At 42.9% G+C, this 15,561-nt stretch overlaps 1 protein-coding gene across 3 annotated transcripts in view; it reads right to left on the reverse strand.

Annotated features, from left to right (window-relative positions):
- The window catches only part of ctdsp1 (CTD (carboxy-terminal domain, RNA polymerase II, polypeptide A) small phosphatase 1), a 49,608-nt gene extending 36,774 nt beyond the window's left edge, over window positions 1–12,834 (reverse strand). Inside the window, exons 1-2 of one of the 3 annotated variants that reach the window (XM_080752967.1) lie at window positions 12,732–12,834; window positions 12,490–12,606 (exon numbers count right to left, since the gene is read on the reverse strand). In XM_080752967.1, the coding sequence (XP_080609093.1) occupies window positions 12,490–12,562 (73 nt within the window). In that variant the 5' untranslated portion in view covers window positions 12,563–12,606; window positions 12,732–12,834. Of the gene's footprint in view, window positions 1–12,489 lie in introns of all 3 variants that reach the window. The other 2 variants (XM_080752968.1, XM_080752966.1) reach the window with 2 other exon arrangements.
- Between the last annotated feature and the right edge of the window lie 2,727 nt (window positions 12,835–15,561).

A 15,561-nucleotide genomic window follows, 5' to 3' on the forward strand; every position in this document is an offset into this window, starting at 1 on the left:
CGGCCAAAGGTTGCAGTTTACCATGAGAAATGTCACAGGTTCTCCATGTCCGTGTAGACGCGTACACATTTCTATGGGCAAACCCATAGACCGTAAAGATGTGTCATCATCAGGGGCGCTGGAAGTGGGGTGCTGAGGGAGCTGCAGCTCCCCTGGTGGTGGGGAGAAAAAAAAAAAAAAAAAAAACGTTTTTTTTCTTTTTTTTTTTTTCTTTTTTTTCCTTTTTTTTAATAAGTCTATATATATATGTCACGGTTTGTTAGAGAAACAGGACGGTCGAGAAACGGAGCACTCGTGGTGCCGCACGGGGCGGAGCAAGCGCTCGCCACAACGTCGTCCTCCAGGCGGAGCCGCTCGATTGTCCACGACATTGCAAGCGGCGCGAAGGCCAGCGGACCTTGGTCCTGCTCTTCGCCCCCGAGCGCCGCAGGCGCGAGTGGCTGCGAAGAGCGGGCCAGGGCCGCGCGGCCGGCGGAGCGCCGCGCGAGTTACGAATGCTATATAGAGTCTGGAACAGCAGCTCCCAAACGGCGAGTATCGAAAACGGGCATTAACGTTCAAAAATATATATTTTAAAATGTAATTTCTGCTAAGCAGCAAGCTAAACACGCTTATATGATTTTTATTTATATAATGATAAATGTGTGTGATGTGAGACGGAAACGGAAGTGACGTGGGGGCTTCACTTCCGCTTCATCTTCGCACTCATCATTTCTTCCCCAGTCTGCCAGACTGTATGCTGGGAGCATTTGACCAAATCGCGGAGGCAACCGTCTGGCCACGCGAGACTAATGGCACACCAAAGTCTATTTATTTGAGAACTAGAAACTGTCTATAGGCTCATTGTTGCAAACTAACACCGTTGTATATGGGGAATAAAAAACAGTAGAAAACTGTTACAAAAATAATACCTGATTTTGTAGTGTGTGCGTGAGTGACTGTGTGTGTGCATGCGTGCTGTGTGTTGCACTGTGTGCTAAAATAACTAGTAACTATATAGCTCCTTGTTACACCGTTGTGCGGGGAATAAGCACCCGAAACCGTAATAAAAATAACTCAAAACCGGATAAAAAACGTGAATTTTTCAGCGTGCGGCCTTTGGCCGCACGCATGAACTCCTCCAGGCTCAGCTCCCCTTGGGATTTGGGAGTTCCAGCGCCCCTGGTCATCATGATGTCATCATGCTCTGACGTCACTGTGATGTCAGGGGAACCACTCTACCGGAATGGATTTGCAGCTCTGACATCACGCTCTGGCTTCACTGTGATGTCACAAAAACAGAATCCCTTTTATAACCATATATGGAGTTCCCTGATGTCATCAATATTAATGATGCCCTGTTAGAGAGATCCCTGTGATGCCAGGGGGAACAAATCCCGTTTATGCCCATATAAGGAGAGATAAGGAGATCAACAACACCAGATTCTGTCTTCAGGCAACATCTGCGAGGCCATTGTGTAGTGTACATTATGCGCGCCCGCGCGCATGCACGTCTGTGTGTGTGTGTGTGTGTGTGTGTGTGTGTGTGTGCGTGCGTGCGTGCGTGCGTGCGTGCGTGCGTGCGTGCGTGCGTGCGTGTGTGTGCGCGTTTGCGTGTGCATGTGTGATCTAATAGGACATGAATGTGTTATGGTGGTGGAATGTGCTTCTGGTGGTTTTTATTACCATCCTTTTTCATTAGCATCCTTGTTTGCAAAATCATTCACTCAGAGATGCTCCCCCTGTTTTCATTTTGAAGTCAGGAAATGAGAAGCGCGAGGTCTGTCTTAATTTCTGTCTGGACAGGAGAGTGTAGAACGGGGCAGAAAGGAGGGGTCGGCGGTGTAAAGTAACCAAGTACGTTTCCTCAAGTACTGTACAATGTTGAGGTACTTTTACTTAACCCATTTAGGCCTAGAATTATTGAATGCTTTAACCAGTGAAAAGGTTTTTCAAAAAACCTTAGAATGGTTCAAAAGAAGAATCGGGTCAAAATCGGGTCAAAATTCTAATTTTCACGATTCTTCAAAAATAGCAGATCTACAAGCTCGCAGCGCGGCACTCGGTGCCGCGCTATGAGCTTGTATATCTGCTATTTTTCAATAGTTAAAGCATAAAATAATGATACACAATAATGTGTACCCGTTCTAAATGGGTTGTTTAAGTTGAGTATTTCCCTTTTCCATTACGGGATCCATGGGACCCCCAGGGGTCCTTGAAAGTGTCCCCTGCTAAATAATTGATAGTCAGGATGGAACCAAATGGACATTTACAGCTCTTTAAGTCTGACAGTTGTAAGAATGTAACCAAATTGATTTTTACACAGCATTGAGGATTGCACAGTGTAGAAGATTGAGGTTCCATAGATTAAAAAAAATAAATCAACTGGGGGTCCGACGGTCCGTGTCCAAATGCATATCAAACTGGTGGTCCTTGAAATGAAAAACATTTGAGAAACACTGGGTTAGGGAACCCATAGCAATAAGCATCATCGGGTTCAGCCCAATACAAAACTATAGGAAATAACAGCCAACCAAAGTTGGTGGTTTTGTACCTTTGCTCAAAGACACCTTGGTTGAGTCAGGGATTCAGACCTGCAACTTTGGTCACAAGCAGGCCCCCCTGATACACTCAGCAATTTTTTCATCAATATCAACCAGCAATGACCAGAGGCATCAATTCACTAGTTTGCAAATCCCGCCCCATTCTGCCCTGTTACTAGGCTGGGACATTAACCCTGGGCAGATTGTTTTTATAGTGGCAGTGAATGGGATTTTTTATTTTTTCATAGCCTCATTACAGCTATATAAAGTACCAAAGGAAAAACATCTAGGTGATATTAATAAAAAGGGAAGACAAAGGTACAGTAGTTACATTGCAAAACAGGGGGTTTCCCCGAAAATATATGTTTTAATTTGTTTAATCCCAGTGGGACAGAATCACTATTGCAGATTCTTTTATAGTGGAAGTGGATGGGATTTTTTTTTCCTTCATAGCCTCATTACAGCTATATAAAGTACCAAAAAAAACACATCTACGTGATATTAATAAAAAGGGAAGAAAAAGGTACAGTAATTACATAGCAAAACAGTAATTTTCCCCCGAAAATATATGTTTTAATTAGTTTAATCCTCTGGATCAGAGAGAGAATAGAAATCGCGCATTGCATCTTGGGTAGGAAGAGGAGAACTATAATCTGTTCTCCTCCAACATCTCCTCACATAATAGGCTGGCTTTTCGTAATTCTGCCCATTTAAAATATATGTACCCAAACGTAACAAGTTAGACCATTGATAAGGTCCATGTGAACTAGTCTGTTGAAGCTTATTCATTACAATGATCGCAAACGCTATGGTCGCGAGCGGCCTGGCCGTGCTCCGCAGTGCGGACAGCCGGTGAAAGACGGCTCCCACTTTCTCCGACTGCAGAACTCCACCCCCGCTTGCAAAAAGTGAATGTATTTTTCTGGTTGGCCAGTCAGGGAGTCTCATGGACCAATCAGAAGGCTGACAAAAGGTGAATTGGGTATGGCCTTTGGCAGCGTCATTGGATTAATCTTTTTGTGCCTTCACGCGTGCAAGACACCAGTCATGTTGCCATACCTTATCAACAGGCATGAATTTGTTTTAGGACGTACATTTTATTTTTTTCCCCTTTAGCCAATTGATGCCTCTGGTCGTTGCTGGTTGATATTGATGAAAAAGATTGCTACGCGTATCAGGGGCTTTTATCTAACGTGGCTTTAGGCAACCGCTTTTGTGTCACACAGGGTTTGTGGGTAGTTACAGAAGTGCGCAGGCCTCTCTCTCTCAGTCTGTCTGTTTGTCAACAGTTTGTGGTCTGCTGACTCCATTGCATGACTTAACCATTTCACCACACTGTCTGTCTGACGATAAGCAATATTTACCCTGTTGAATCAAACAGCGCCAACATTCCAGTAGCTGAAAGTCAATACCGTTTCAGGGACGATGTCGTTGTTGTCGAGTGGAAACCTTGTATGTCCAAAGCCGTTCGTTTTGTACTTATCATTTTATAAAATGATTTAGAATAGTAGAGATTTAGAATAGTAGAGCCGATCTACAAGCACACAGATCTGCTATTTTCACTCGTTTTGTGCGACAGTCTTATGGTTAAGCAGGGCTTTACGAAAAAACGTACAAGTTTGAAACTTGGAGATACGAGGTTTCTGCCCGACAGTGATGATATGCAAATGAGCACACAAGCTATCACCTGAACACAGTAAAATCCTCAGTGTTCATTTAACTCAGAGGGTACAACAGTAGATCTCTACAGGTCCATCTGGTTACATTGTATACTCTATTATAACTAGATAATTTAACACTCTGAACTTTACTGTGTACAAAGTCAAATAAATCAATCTGGTCAATAATTATTTTGATACCGTCAAAATACAGTAAATGGTGTTGATACCACAATAAAAATGTTAATCACACTCCGTCCGGGCACCTCGGCTCAATGAAGCCTGACAGCGTGTCGCGGGTTCGAGTCCCGATTCCGACGGCCTTTGCTGCGTGTCTCTCCCCATTTCCTGTCAAACTACGATCCTATCAATAAAAGGCATAAAAATCCCTAAATAAAGTTGAATGAATCAATAATCATTTATTCGTCACTCACTCATACAGGTAGCCTACAAGTAGCCAAATGCGGCATTCTCCATCTGAGTTAAACTAACACTGGGGATTTTACTGTGTGGAATAACTGCAAGCTCAGACAAGACGCAACTGGCTGCAGGTACTCTTTAAAAGGCATTGTACTGTATGTAACTTTGCCCTATGTTTACATAATACATATTTTGTTTATCCATCATTTACCTCTACATCAGCCACTGGAGTAGTGTGGTGGTGTTAGGCTGCAGAAACACACTGTCCTCTCGCTACATTTTGGTGTTTTCACTGACCCCCAAAATAATATATATCCAATAATATTTTAACTGGGGACCCCCCACCCTGACGAGCACTAAGAGTTGAGGCATTACATTTTGGGGGAGGCATTACATTTTGTTTATAACGCGCGATTCTATTATACAGTATATAGATAATAGCCGATCTACATGACCGTTGCGAGGCGTTGTGAGCATGCCATGTAGATCTGCTATTTTCACTATTTCTGCCTCTAACATTTGACAATTTGACCAATGTTTAATTTGTCATTTTAGAGGTCCTTAATGTCACTTTGGAAATGTGCAGATCACTTAACCTTTATGTTGGTTTGTTTACTGTTGAGTGAGAAAACAATGTTGCACATTAAGTTAATCATTTGGGGACCCTTGAAAATAATTTGGAGAGGGGGTCCCGACCCACAGGTTGAGAACCACTGGTCTACCAAAGCAACCAGTGAAAACGTCAAAACACAGCGAGAGGGCAGTGCGTTGCAGGTAAACTCCACCACACACTTCAGTGCCTGATAACTGCTGCTAGGCTAGAGGGAAATGATTGGTAAACTAGAAGCAGTGCTCTTCCAAGCACAGGTCTTCTCCAGGTCAGGTATGTTATTGTGCCTGGTGGCACTAAAACAGGCCATGTGAAAAGGGTGGCATTTGTTCCTTGACCTAGTGGAAATAAGCGTGCAAAATAGCAAAAATACCTGATGTACAAGCTCCCATCTATTCGTATGTAGGCCTACGGTGCTTAATGAGTAGTAAGAAATACAAATGGGGGACACAACTCAATTTCACAAATAATAAATCCACTGTACTTAAAGTTAAAATGTGAATCCACAATCCAGGAATGTTCCAGGAACATTTTCTACGTAATCTTTAATATAATGTGGCTTTTCAATTGGCTTTAAAATGCTGTTTCTCACCAAAATGTCACCCACACCCAGCCTTATTATTGTCCATTTCATCACTTCATCCCTACATACAGCCCACCACAATCTTGCACATAAACCCTGCTCAGAGCAGGAGACTGATTTGGTATCACAAGCGAAACAATATCCTTCAAAATTAACATGTTCGTTTTTATGTTTCTAAATTTTTATCCTACGATTTTGTAACCAATTTTTCACCCAGTGCCAATTGCCTATAAGCTGTAATCCTGGGTGCTGCTTCCTCTGCCAACCTGAGGAGAACTGAGCTCATGCTTCCTTCAGTGCATGAGGAGTGAGCACACCACATCTTATCACCTGACCGGAGGGAGTTTCCCCGGTAGGACGTTGCGAGTGAGAGGAACACGTTATTCCAAACCGTTCCTTTCCCCTCTATCATGTGCGGAAGTATAGAGACCAGGATTACTGCATGTTTTTGTGATGGTATCTAGTATCTACCCTAGGGGACACAGGGGGAACATGCAAACCCCACACAGAAAGACCCTTTTGCCAACCCCACCTAGGGTATGGGCACTGATGACGTGGAGGAGAGAACAAGGGACCTTCTAGCTTCTAGGCGAGCGTTACCGACTGCGCCACCGTGCCCCCGAAAAAATGTTCTGTCTCTCCTTGACAGGGGGAATTGTTTTATGTTTTCAGCATGATCACAGGTTTTTAAAAAACAGCTGCCATTAAAAACACTGAATTATTTTGCTGATTAGCCTACAAAATAAAAGTTCAATTTCAATAGGCCAAATCCAAAGTCAAGAATCTAACAATTGAAGCTGCTTCTGCTAAGATAGATAGATAGATACCTTTATTATCCCAAGGGGGAAATTCAGTTGTCCCGTTGTAGCACAGCAGTATACAGTTATTTACAAAGTTACAGAGAAGTAGGAAAAGATAGATAAGAGTAAAAAAAAGAGCAGTACAGTACCAATAAAGAGAAGGTGCATCAATAGAGGGGGCGAATTAAATATAAGTATATATACATAAAGTGTCTTACAAAAAAGAGACCAAAGCAGTCAATGCTAGTTAGTGCAACAAGTATCTCACTGTCATTGTTAAACAAGACAAATACTCAGAAACTACCAACACAACCACAACAAAAGAAAAAAAAAGAAAAAAAAAGAAGCTAAGATAAATGTTAGGTGTGATTTCCATGGAGATAAAAGATATGTTTTATTCTTCATAAATAGTTGATTATAACAATGTCTGTAAAATTCTGTTTGTGTAGGTTACAAAAACACAAACAGCAGTTCTATGGGCAGGCTACACAAAACATGCATTGTGGAGCTGCTTCAGACTTTAGCTACATTCTGATTACATAACAGGTGTTTTTATACCTCTTTCAAGCTTTGGAGGAAGAGTCTGTCAATTGCTTGGAACTAGAGGTTCGCGGCCCTTCGGGCCGCTCACATCTAGAGATCGCGCCTGCTTCGCAGGCGCTCACAGCTACGTTGCAGCAGTGATCCACCCACTTCCATCCATCCATCTACATCCATCCATCCACATCCATCCATCCATCCATCCACACATCCATCCATCCATCCATCCATCCATCCACATCCATCCATCCATCCATCCATCCACATCCATCCATCCACATCCATCCATCCATCCACATCCATCCACATCCATGCATCCATCCATCCACATACATGCATCCATCCACATCCATCCATCCACATCCATCCATCCATCCATCCATCCATGCATCCATCCATGCATGCATCCATCCATCCATCCATCCATCCACATCCATCCATCCATCCATCCACATCCATCCATGCATCCATCCATCCATCCACATCCATCCACATCCATCCACATCCATCCATCCATCCATCCATCCATCCGTCCATCCATCCACATCCATCCACATCCATCCACCCATCCACCCATCCATCCATCCGTCCATCCACATCCATCCATCCATCCACATCCATCCATACATCCATCCATCCATCCATCCATCCATCCATCCATCCACATCCATCCATCCATCCATCCATCCATCCACATCCATCCATCCATCCATCCACATCCATCCATTCACATCCATCCATCCATCCATGCATCCATCCACATCCATCCATCCATCCATCCACATCCATCCATCCATCCACATCCATCCATCCACTAGGGCTGTCTTCGACACAGGATTTATGAAGTCGATTCGAGTCGCGGGGGTTAATCCGACGCGTCGACGAATCGTTTTATAGTCTACTTTGTGTAAAAAAAAAAGAAAAAAAAAGTGTTGCTTTAAACCACGTCAACATAATAGAATAATACATTAAGAGATGAATTGAATACACAGTGTTTTCGGTGATATCGGTGCGCGAGCACAAATGTTATCTGCATAGCAGTGTACAACCATAGAGTTATAACACACCGTTAAAACAAATAAAACATCTCCGCTGTTTCAACTCTGCCCCGTCTCTCTGCACTGTCTGCAGCGTGCACGGTGCAGTAGAGATGAGACATTCGCGAACGATTCCGCTCTCTTGAACGGCTCTTTTAAATGAACGATGGGATCCAGTACGCAGTCGCGGGACACAGAGCACTGACAGAGTAATGAGTCAGTGTCGAGAACGGATTCATTTCAGAAACTGATCATAAAAAGGTGGAGGCATAGCTCCCAGCTAGAGCCCTCAGTGTGGACATGTCATGGACGCAAACACAGCGAAACACAATCATTCATCATGGATTACAACACTGGAACAATTCAGAAGCACTTTAATTAGAAAATGTAACTTGTAGCCTACACTTGTGTATGTTAATTTGACTTTAGAAGATTGTTTACTACTTCGTGGACGCGCGTTTGTGCTGTGGCAGGTTATTTAATATGGGATTTTGACAGCGTGCTTCCTCTTAACGGAACACTGTCCCGGCTCTGAATGTTTTAACGAAGCGGCGGTTCTGAACCGTTCTGGCCGTTCCGTCTCACTTTCAACCCGACGCTGGTGCGAGACAATAAATAACTGTTCGCCAATTGCTACTTCTCATTGGAAGTACATGACACCACACCAGTCCAGCAGTGCACTGGCAGTAGTAGGCTATAACTGGTGATATAAAAAAATATATATTTTCGCTTCGACTCAAACAATTGGCGTCGATTCCCGGGGCTTAAAACGACGCGTCGATTCGTCGATTTTTAGAAGACACCCCTACCATCCACCCATCCATCCATCCATCCATCCATCCATGCATCCATCCATCCACATCCATCCATCCATCCATCCACTTACTGTACTGTACTTTACTGTACTCTACTGTACCTTACTGTACTGTACTGTACCTTACTGTACTGTACTTTACTGTACTCTACTGTACCTTACTGTACTGTACTTTAATGTACTCTACTGTACCTTACTATACTGTACTTTAATGTACTCTACTGTACCTTACTATACCTTACTGTACTGTACTTTAATGTACTCTACTGTACCTTACTATACTGTACTTTAATGTGCTCTACTGTACCTTACTATACCTTACTGTACTGTACTTTAATGTACTCTACTGTAACTTACTATACCTTACTGTACTGTACTTTAATGTACTCTACTGTACCTTACTTTACCTTACTGTACTGTACTTTAATGTACTCTACTGTACTCTACTGTACCTTACTGTACTGTACTTTAATGTACTGTACTGTACTCTACTTTACCTTACTGTACTGTACTTTAATGTACTCTACTGTACTGTACTCTACTTTACCTTACTGTACTTTGCTGTACTCTACTGTACTCTACTTTACCTTACTGTACTTTGCTGTACTCTACTGTACCTGACTGTACCATATTGTACTGTACTCTACTTTACCTTACTGTACTTTGCTTTACTCTACTGTACCTGACTGTACCGTATTGTACTGTACTTTGCTGTACTCTACTGTACCTTGCTGTACCGTATTGTACTGTACTTTGCTGTACTCTACTGTACCTTGCTGTACCGTATTGTACTGTACTTTGCTGTACTCTACTGTACCTTGCTGTACCGTATTGTACTGTACTTTGCTGTACTCTACTGTACCTTGCTGTACCGTATTGTACTGTACTATGCTGTGCTGTACTGTATCTTACTGTACTGTAATCTACTGTATCTTACTGTACCTCTCTCTCTCTCTCTCTCTCTCTTCTCTCTCTCTTCTCTCTCTCCTCTCTCTCTCTCTCTAACCCCCCCCTTCCCTCTTGAAACCCGATACCTTCGTGATGATAATGACAAACTCACTCTACAGAGGATTGCGCAATAGGTATTGCGAAATAAGCATACAAACACAAACTGTACGGTAAATATGCATTTTGAAAAGATGACACTAAGTGGATTACGTTCAGCATAGCATGCAGTATATATTTCTGTAATAATGGTGACTTCCAACACGACCGAATGTCGGGAACCGCCGAACAAAATCTGTCTTTCCGTTCTTCATATGGTAGTAAAGATAATACCATATTAACATGACATTAAAACAGATATTTGTGATGATTTGTGTAAGCTAATAGCTAAACGTCCAAAACTGTTAAAATGGTTCAAATTGATAGCTTATATGAGCTATATATATATCAGTGGTTCTCAAAGTGGATTTCAGGGACTCTATACTTAAGTCTGTAACTTTGACAACGTACAGATGGAACCAAATGGACCCGTACACACTGTCAAAGTTAAGGGGAGACCTTCAAATTTCAAAGTTTGAGAAACACTGCGCTATATGCTTCATTCGGGTCAGTTGGAGAGAGCCTCCCGCTTCATTCATAGGTTCTTCATAGTGTTTACTAATCACGTCTAGTCTAGGGCTACAAGTGTCTTCAGAACATCTCTCTCTTCCCACAATGGTGTCTCTTCTTGCCGAAAAGAGCTGACCTAGGCTAGGCTACAACCTAGCCCCATATAGAACCTCACCCGTCGCTGCGTACTGTTGTGCTCCGAGATGAGGTCCTAGAAACATGGCCGCTGGAATCGGGCGACAGCCTCCAAATCACAGTTGGGAAACACACAAAACGAAATTTTGTCTAAAAAGTAACGGCAGTTCCGAGCTCCCAGACTGTAAAAACCTCACATCGGTACATAAAACATGAACTGCGGCATGAAACAACCCCTTAAAATCGCTAGTTTTGTCAGCCGGTAATGTTTACAAGCCTGGAAGTTGCAGCCGGAATGGCAGCATTAGCGGCCTCTCTGGTCAAACGTAGCCCCAACCGTCGCTGCATTCGAACAGACATTCGACCAGAGGGGCCGCTAATGCTACCATTCCAGCTGCAACTTCCAGGCTTGTAAACATTACCGGCTGACAAAACTAGCGATTTTAAGGGGTTGTTTCATGCCGCAGTTCATGTTTTATGTACCGATGTGAGGTTTTTACAGTCTGGGAGCTCGGAACTGCCGTTACTTTTTAGACAAAATTTCGTTGTGTGTGTTTCCCAACTGTGATTTGGAGGCTGTCGCCCGATTCCAGCGGCCATGTTTCTAGGACCTCATCTCGGAGCACAACAGGACGCAGCGACGGGTGAGGTTCTATATGGGGCTAGGCTACAACCTAGATCTAAAAAAAAAAGAGCTGATCTACAAGCTCACGAGCAGATAGGCTCTCTTCAGCAGGCGACGCTGTCTGAACTACGGATTAAATGACGCAGCGGCTCCCCGTGGATAAAGGCCCAGTGGTTCCCAAACTTTATAGCTCGAGAAACATTAAAGATTAAAGTTTAAATGTTTGCCCGGCTGGGACCCAGTTTCAACCAAAACTAGTGAAAACAGCAGATCTGCAAGCTCACAACTCGGCAGTCGGCACTGTAGCTAGGATAGCCTATTCTTAAACGTTTTGTCTGCGACCCACAAATGGGTCCAGACAGTCAGGCTAGCTCTGGTCCATAACGTTAGAAGGAGTTCTCTTTCCCGCTATGTCAGTAAAGATCCGGTGCGCCCGCAGGAAACGCTGCTCAGCCTCTCGTCTGTTGTAAAAAATATAAAATACACTTTCGCTACTCACCAAAACAAAGACGTTTCTAAGATGTTGAAAGACTACTTTCCTTAGTGGCAACACTCTGAACCCCCCATCTCACGTCTAAAATACACGTTTTAGACAGAAAAAAAAAATATTTCACCGGAAGGTGAAAAGCTGGTCAGTGGACATTTCTATTGACAAGATATGTAGAGGGCGCTGTCGAGTAGCTAAAACTTCCGGTGAAATATTTTCTTTTCTGGCTATAAAGTGTATTTTAGACGTGAGGTGGGAGGCTCCGAGTGTTGCCACTAAGGAAAGTAGGCTTTCAACTCTTTAAAGCCGCATTTGTTTTGGTGAGTAGCGAAACTGTATTCTTTATTTCTTACAACAGACGAGAAGGTGCGCAGCGTTTCCTGCGGTCACCGGATCATCCCTGACATAGCGTTAAGGAGAACCTCTTCTAACGCTGTGGACCAGAGCTAGGTCGCGACCCACTGTTTGGGAACCAGTGGCCTACACTATACTTCAAAGATGATCGCGATTCGAACCAGTGGAAAAGTTACTGCCGATGCATTATGCGATCAACATGTAATCCGATGTTGTCAAACGCTTTACACTTCAATGTTGGTGACACAAATATGTTGCAAACCGAGAAGCGCTCCGTCACTTAACAACAGTTTGTCATGCGCAACACGTCGCTAAAAGAAGTCTTTTTAAAAAACTTTCTCCAAACTCACCTTCCTCTCGGCGAGTCGCGTTTTCCTCCTCATCCCGAGTTACTTGCGTGATTATCGACGACGACTGGTCCATTAAAGATCCGCTACTGGAGTACCCTGCTCTATATACGAATAGATCTGGGAGTTATTATGGCAAAAAAGAGAGAAGAAATATTTATATTTTTGCCACTCCCTGTCTACATACGCGCATACTGCTGCGCGTAAAAGCCACACATTATACTAAACGAGTCCTTAAAGCTTACCCAGTAGCACATGTTGGACCGAGTTAGTTTTAAAAAAATAAAATGAAAGCAATGGCTTAATAAAAAACTAATACAAAATCGATGACTTTTTGTTTCTATATGGACTTAAGTTCAACAACTTTCACGATACAAACATGGACCTTGACGGTTTCAAGGAAGCCCCATGTCTTAAAGCCACAATGCAGGATGCAGTGGTGGTGTAAAGTAACTTAAGTACATTTACTTGAGTACTTACTTATACTGTAGCCTACTGTACAATTTTGAGGTATAGACCTACTCTACTTGCATTCTTTCCAATACTTTTACTTCTACGACTACTCCACTAGCCTACATCTTGGATTAAAAATTTGTACTTTTACTACATGTATTTGAATTTTGAAAGTTACTTAGTTTGTAGATTATTATTATTATTTGTGTTTGATTGATTGATTGAAGACTTTATTAGAAGTTTGCATAGGAAAAGGTACAGTTTCATGACGGTACAGTTCACTGGTACAAGGTCTACTAAAAGGAGATCCATGAAAAGACTAAGCTTATTTCCACTGGAAACCATTTAAGTATCTCATATAACATTGAATGACAGACAGATAGAACACAGTACTATGCAGTAGATATGTAAAGAAAAACAAAACAAAGACAGTAATTCTTAAACAAACAGTATATACAAAGAAGGGGCAGGGGAGGGTAGGGTTGGGGCTAGGTTCATTATTACCAGTTGCGAACGGCTGCTGCCTGTAAGTGGCTTTTCAGGGCAATTTTAAAGGATGCAAGTGATCCACACTCCTTTATGGCCTTCGGTAAGGCTTTCCACATTTTGGTGGTATAGCAGAAAAAAGAGTTTGACCCTTTGTTGGTTTTGACTCTGGGTTGAAAGTGATCTGTGGCGCTGCCTCTGGTGTTGTAATTATGGACATCCTTAATGTTTATAAAGTATTTTGACAGGTACTTGGGTATCATAGTGGTGTAGTGTATCTTGTACACCAGGCCCATTGCAAGCTGCTGTACTCTGTCATCTACTCTGAGCCACCCCACTCTTAATTGGTGAGTAGCGGTGAGGTGAGTCTGATAGGGAAGGCTAAGCAGGACCCTAATTAGTTTATTTTGGGCTGTTTGGAGTTTAGTTTTCAGGGCTTGTGGGGCGTCACGATACCATACGTGGACTCCGTAGTCAAAGAGGGGCTGGATTATTGCACCAGCTATGGTCTTCAGTGTGTTAAAATTGACCATCGGGGCTATCCTCTGTAGGAAACGAGTTCGTTGGTTGATTTTATTTATTACTTTAGAAGTCATCTTTTCACTGGAAAGATTAGCTTCCAGGATACATCCTAAGTAAGAGATTTCGTTTTTTCGTGTTATGACCTTGTCACCCACTTTGATTGTGAAGTTATCGACCTTTTTGAGGTTATGATTTGTTCCAAAGAGGATGGACTCCGTTTTTCCCAGGTGAATTGATAATTTGTTGTCGTTAAGCCATGTGCAGATCTTACTTAGTTCAGAGTTAAGTGTCTTCTCAACCTGCAAGTGGTCCTTGCCCGAGACTAGGAGAGCCGAGTCATCCGCGAACAGGAACAGGTTGCAGTCACAAGCAGATGCCATGTCGTTCACGTATATTAGGAACAACAGAGGCCCCAGTATGCTACCTTGAGGAACACCACAGCTTACTGGGAGGGGGGGGGACATGGTACCGTTAATCTCCACCACCTGTTCCCTCCCCACCAGGTAAGATTGCATCCAACTCACTGCTGCGCTGTCAAGACCGATGGCTTTTAGTTTCTCAATCAGAATAGAATGATTTACGGTATCAAATGCCTTCTGGAGGTCCATCATGACCATGCCGCTATATTTGCCGTCATCCGCTTCGCGTTTGATTTGGTCAGTCAAATAGAGAAGGCATGTGTCGGTGGAATGAGATTTTCTGAATCCAGATTGGAACTCGTAAATCAGATTATTCTCATCGAGATATCTTGCAATCTGTTCGTAGACTATTTTCTCCATGACTTTGGATATGGAGCTGAGAATGGAAACGGGACGGTAGTTTCCAGGGTCTAGTTTGCTACCTTTTTTATGCAGGGGGGTTACTTTTGCTAGTTTGAAGTCCTGTGGGACATGACCCTGTTCGATGGAAAGGTTAATTATGTGGGTAATGATTGGAGCAATGGTGGCGGCTGAATCTCTGAGAAATCTAGCTGGAATTTTATCAAGGCCAGTGGCCTTGTGCTGAGGTAGGGCGCTCAGTTTTTTAAACACTTCATCAGTTGTCACTGTGGCAAGTTTAAAACTGTCTTTTATGACACCCAGTTTATTGTAGTATTTCTTAACAAAATTTATACCATACCGCCCAGATGGGGCGACCAGTCTTTCAACCAGTGAATGGGCCATGGTGGTAAAGGTTTTGTTAAGATGGGTAGCTACTTCACATTTGTCAGAAATGAGAGCGGCGTCCGTTTTGATGTTTATGCTGTGGCATATGTTTTTAGATTTTAAGCCTAATTGGTTGTTAAGCAACTTCCATAGGTCTCGTGGTTTATTTTTGTATTCGTCGATTTTGGTGTCGATGTAGTCTTTTTGGGCGGATCTACATAGTGCGATCGTCTGGTTTCTGAGTTTCTTGCACTGAGCAGTAAGATGTTTGATTTGGATCTTGAGGTCAGGGTTGAATTTTTTCCTAAGCTTTTTGCAACACTTACGTTTTTCATCGTACTTTTTGTCTCTGAGTTTAGCTGATTCGGCTATATCTGAGTTATACCATGGCTCTTGGCGGGCTTTAACCCTGGTGGTTTGCAAGGGGGCCACGTCGTCTAGAGCATTGGTCAATTTGGTTTTAAAACCA

This window comes from Nannobrachium achirus (genome assembly GCF_963921795.1).
Source record: "Nannobrachium achirus genome assembly, chromosome: 22".
Classification (NCBI taxonomy): domain Eukaryota; kingdom Metazoa; phylum Chordata; class Actinopteri; order Myctophiformes; family Myctophidae; genus Nannobrachium; species Nannobrachium achirus.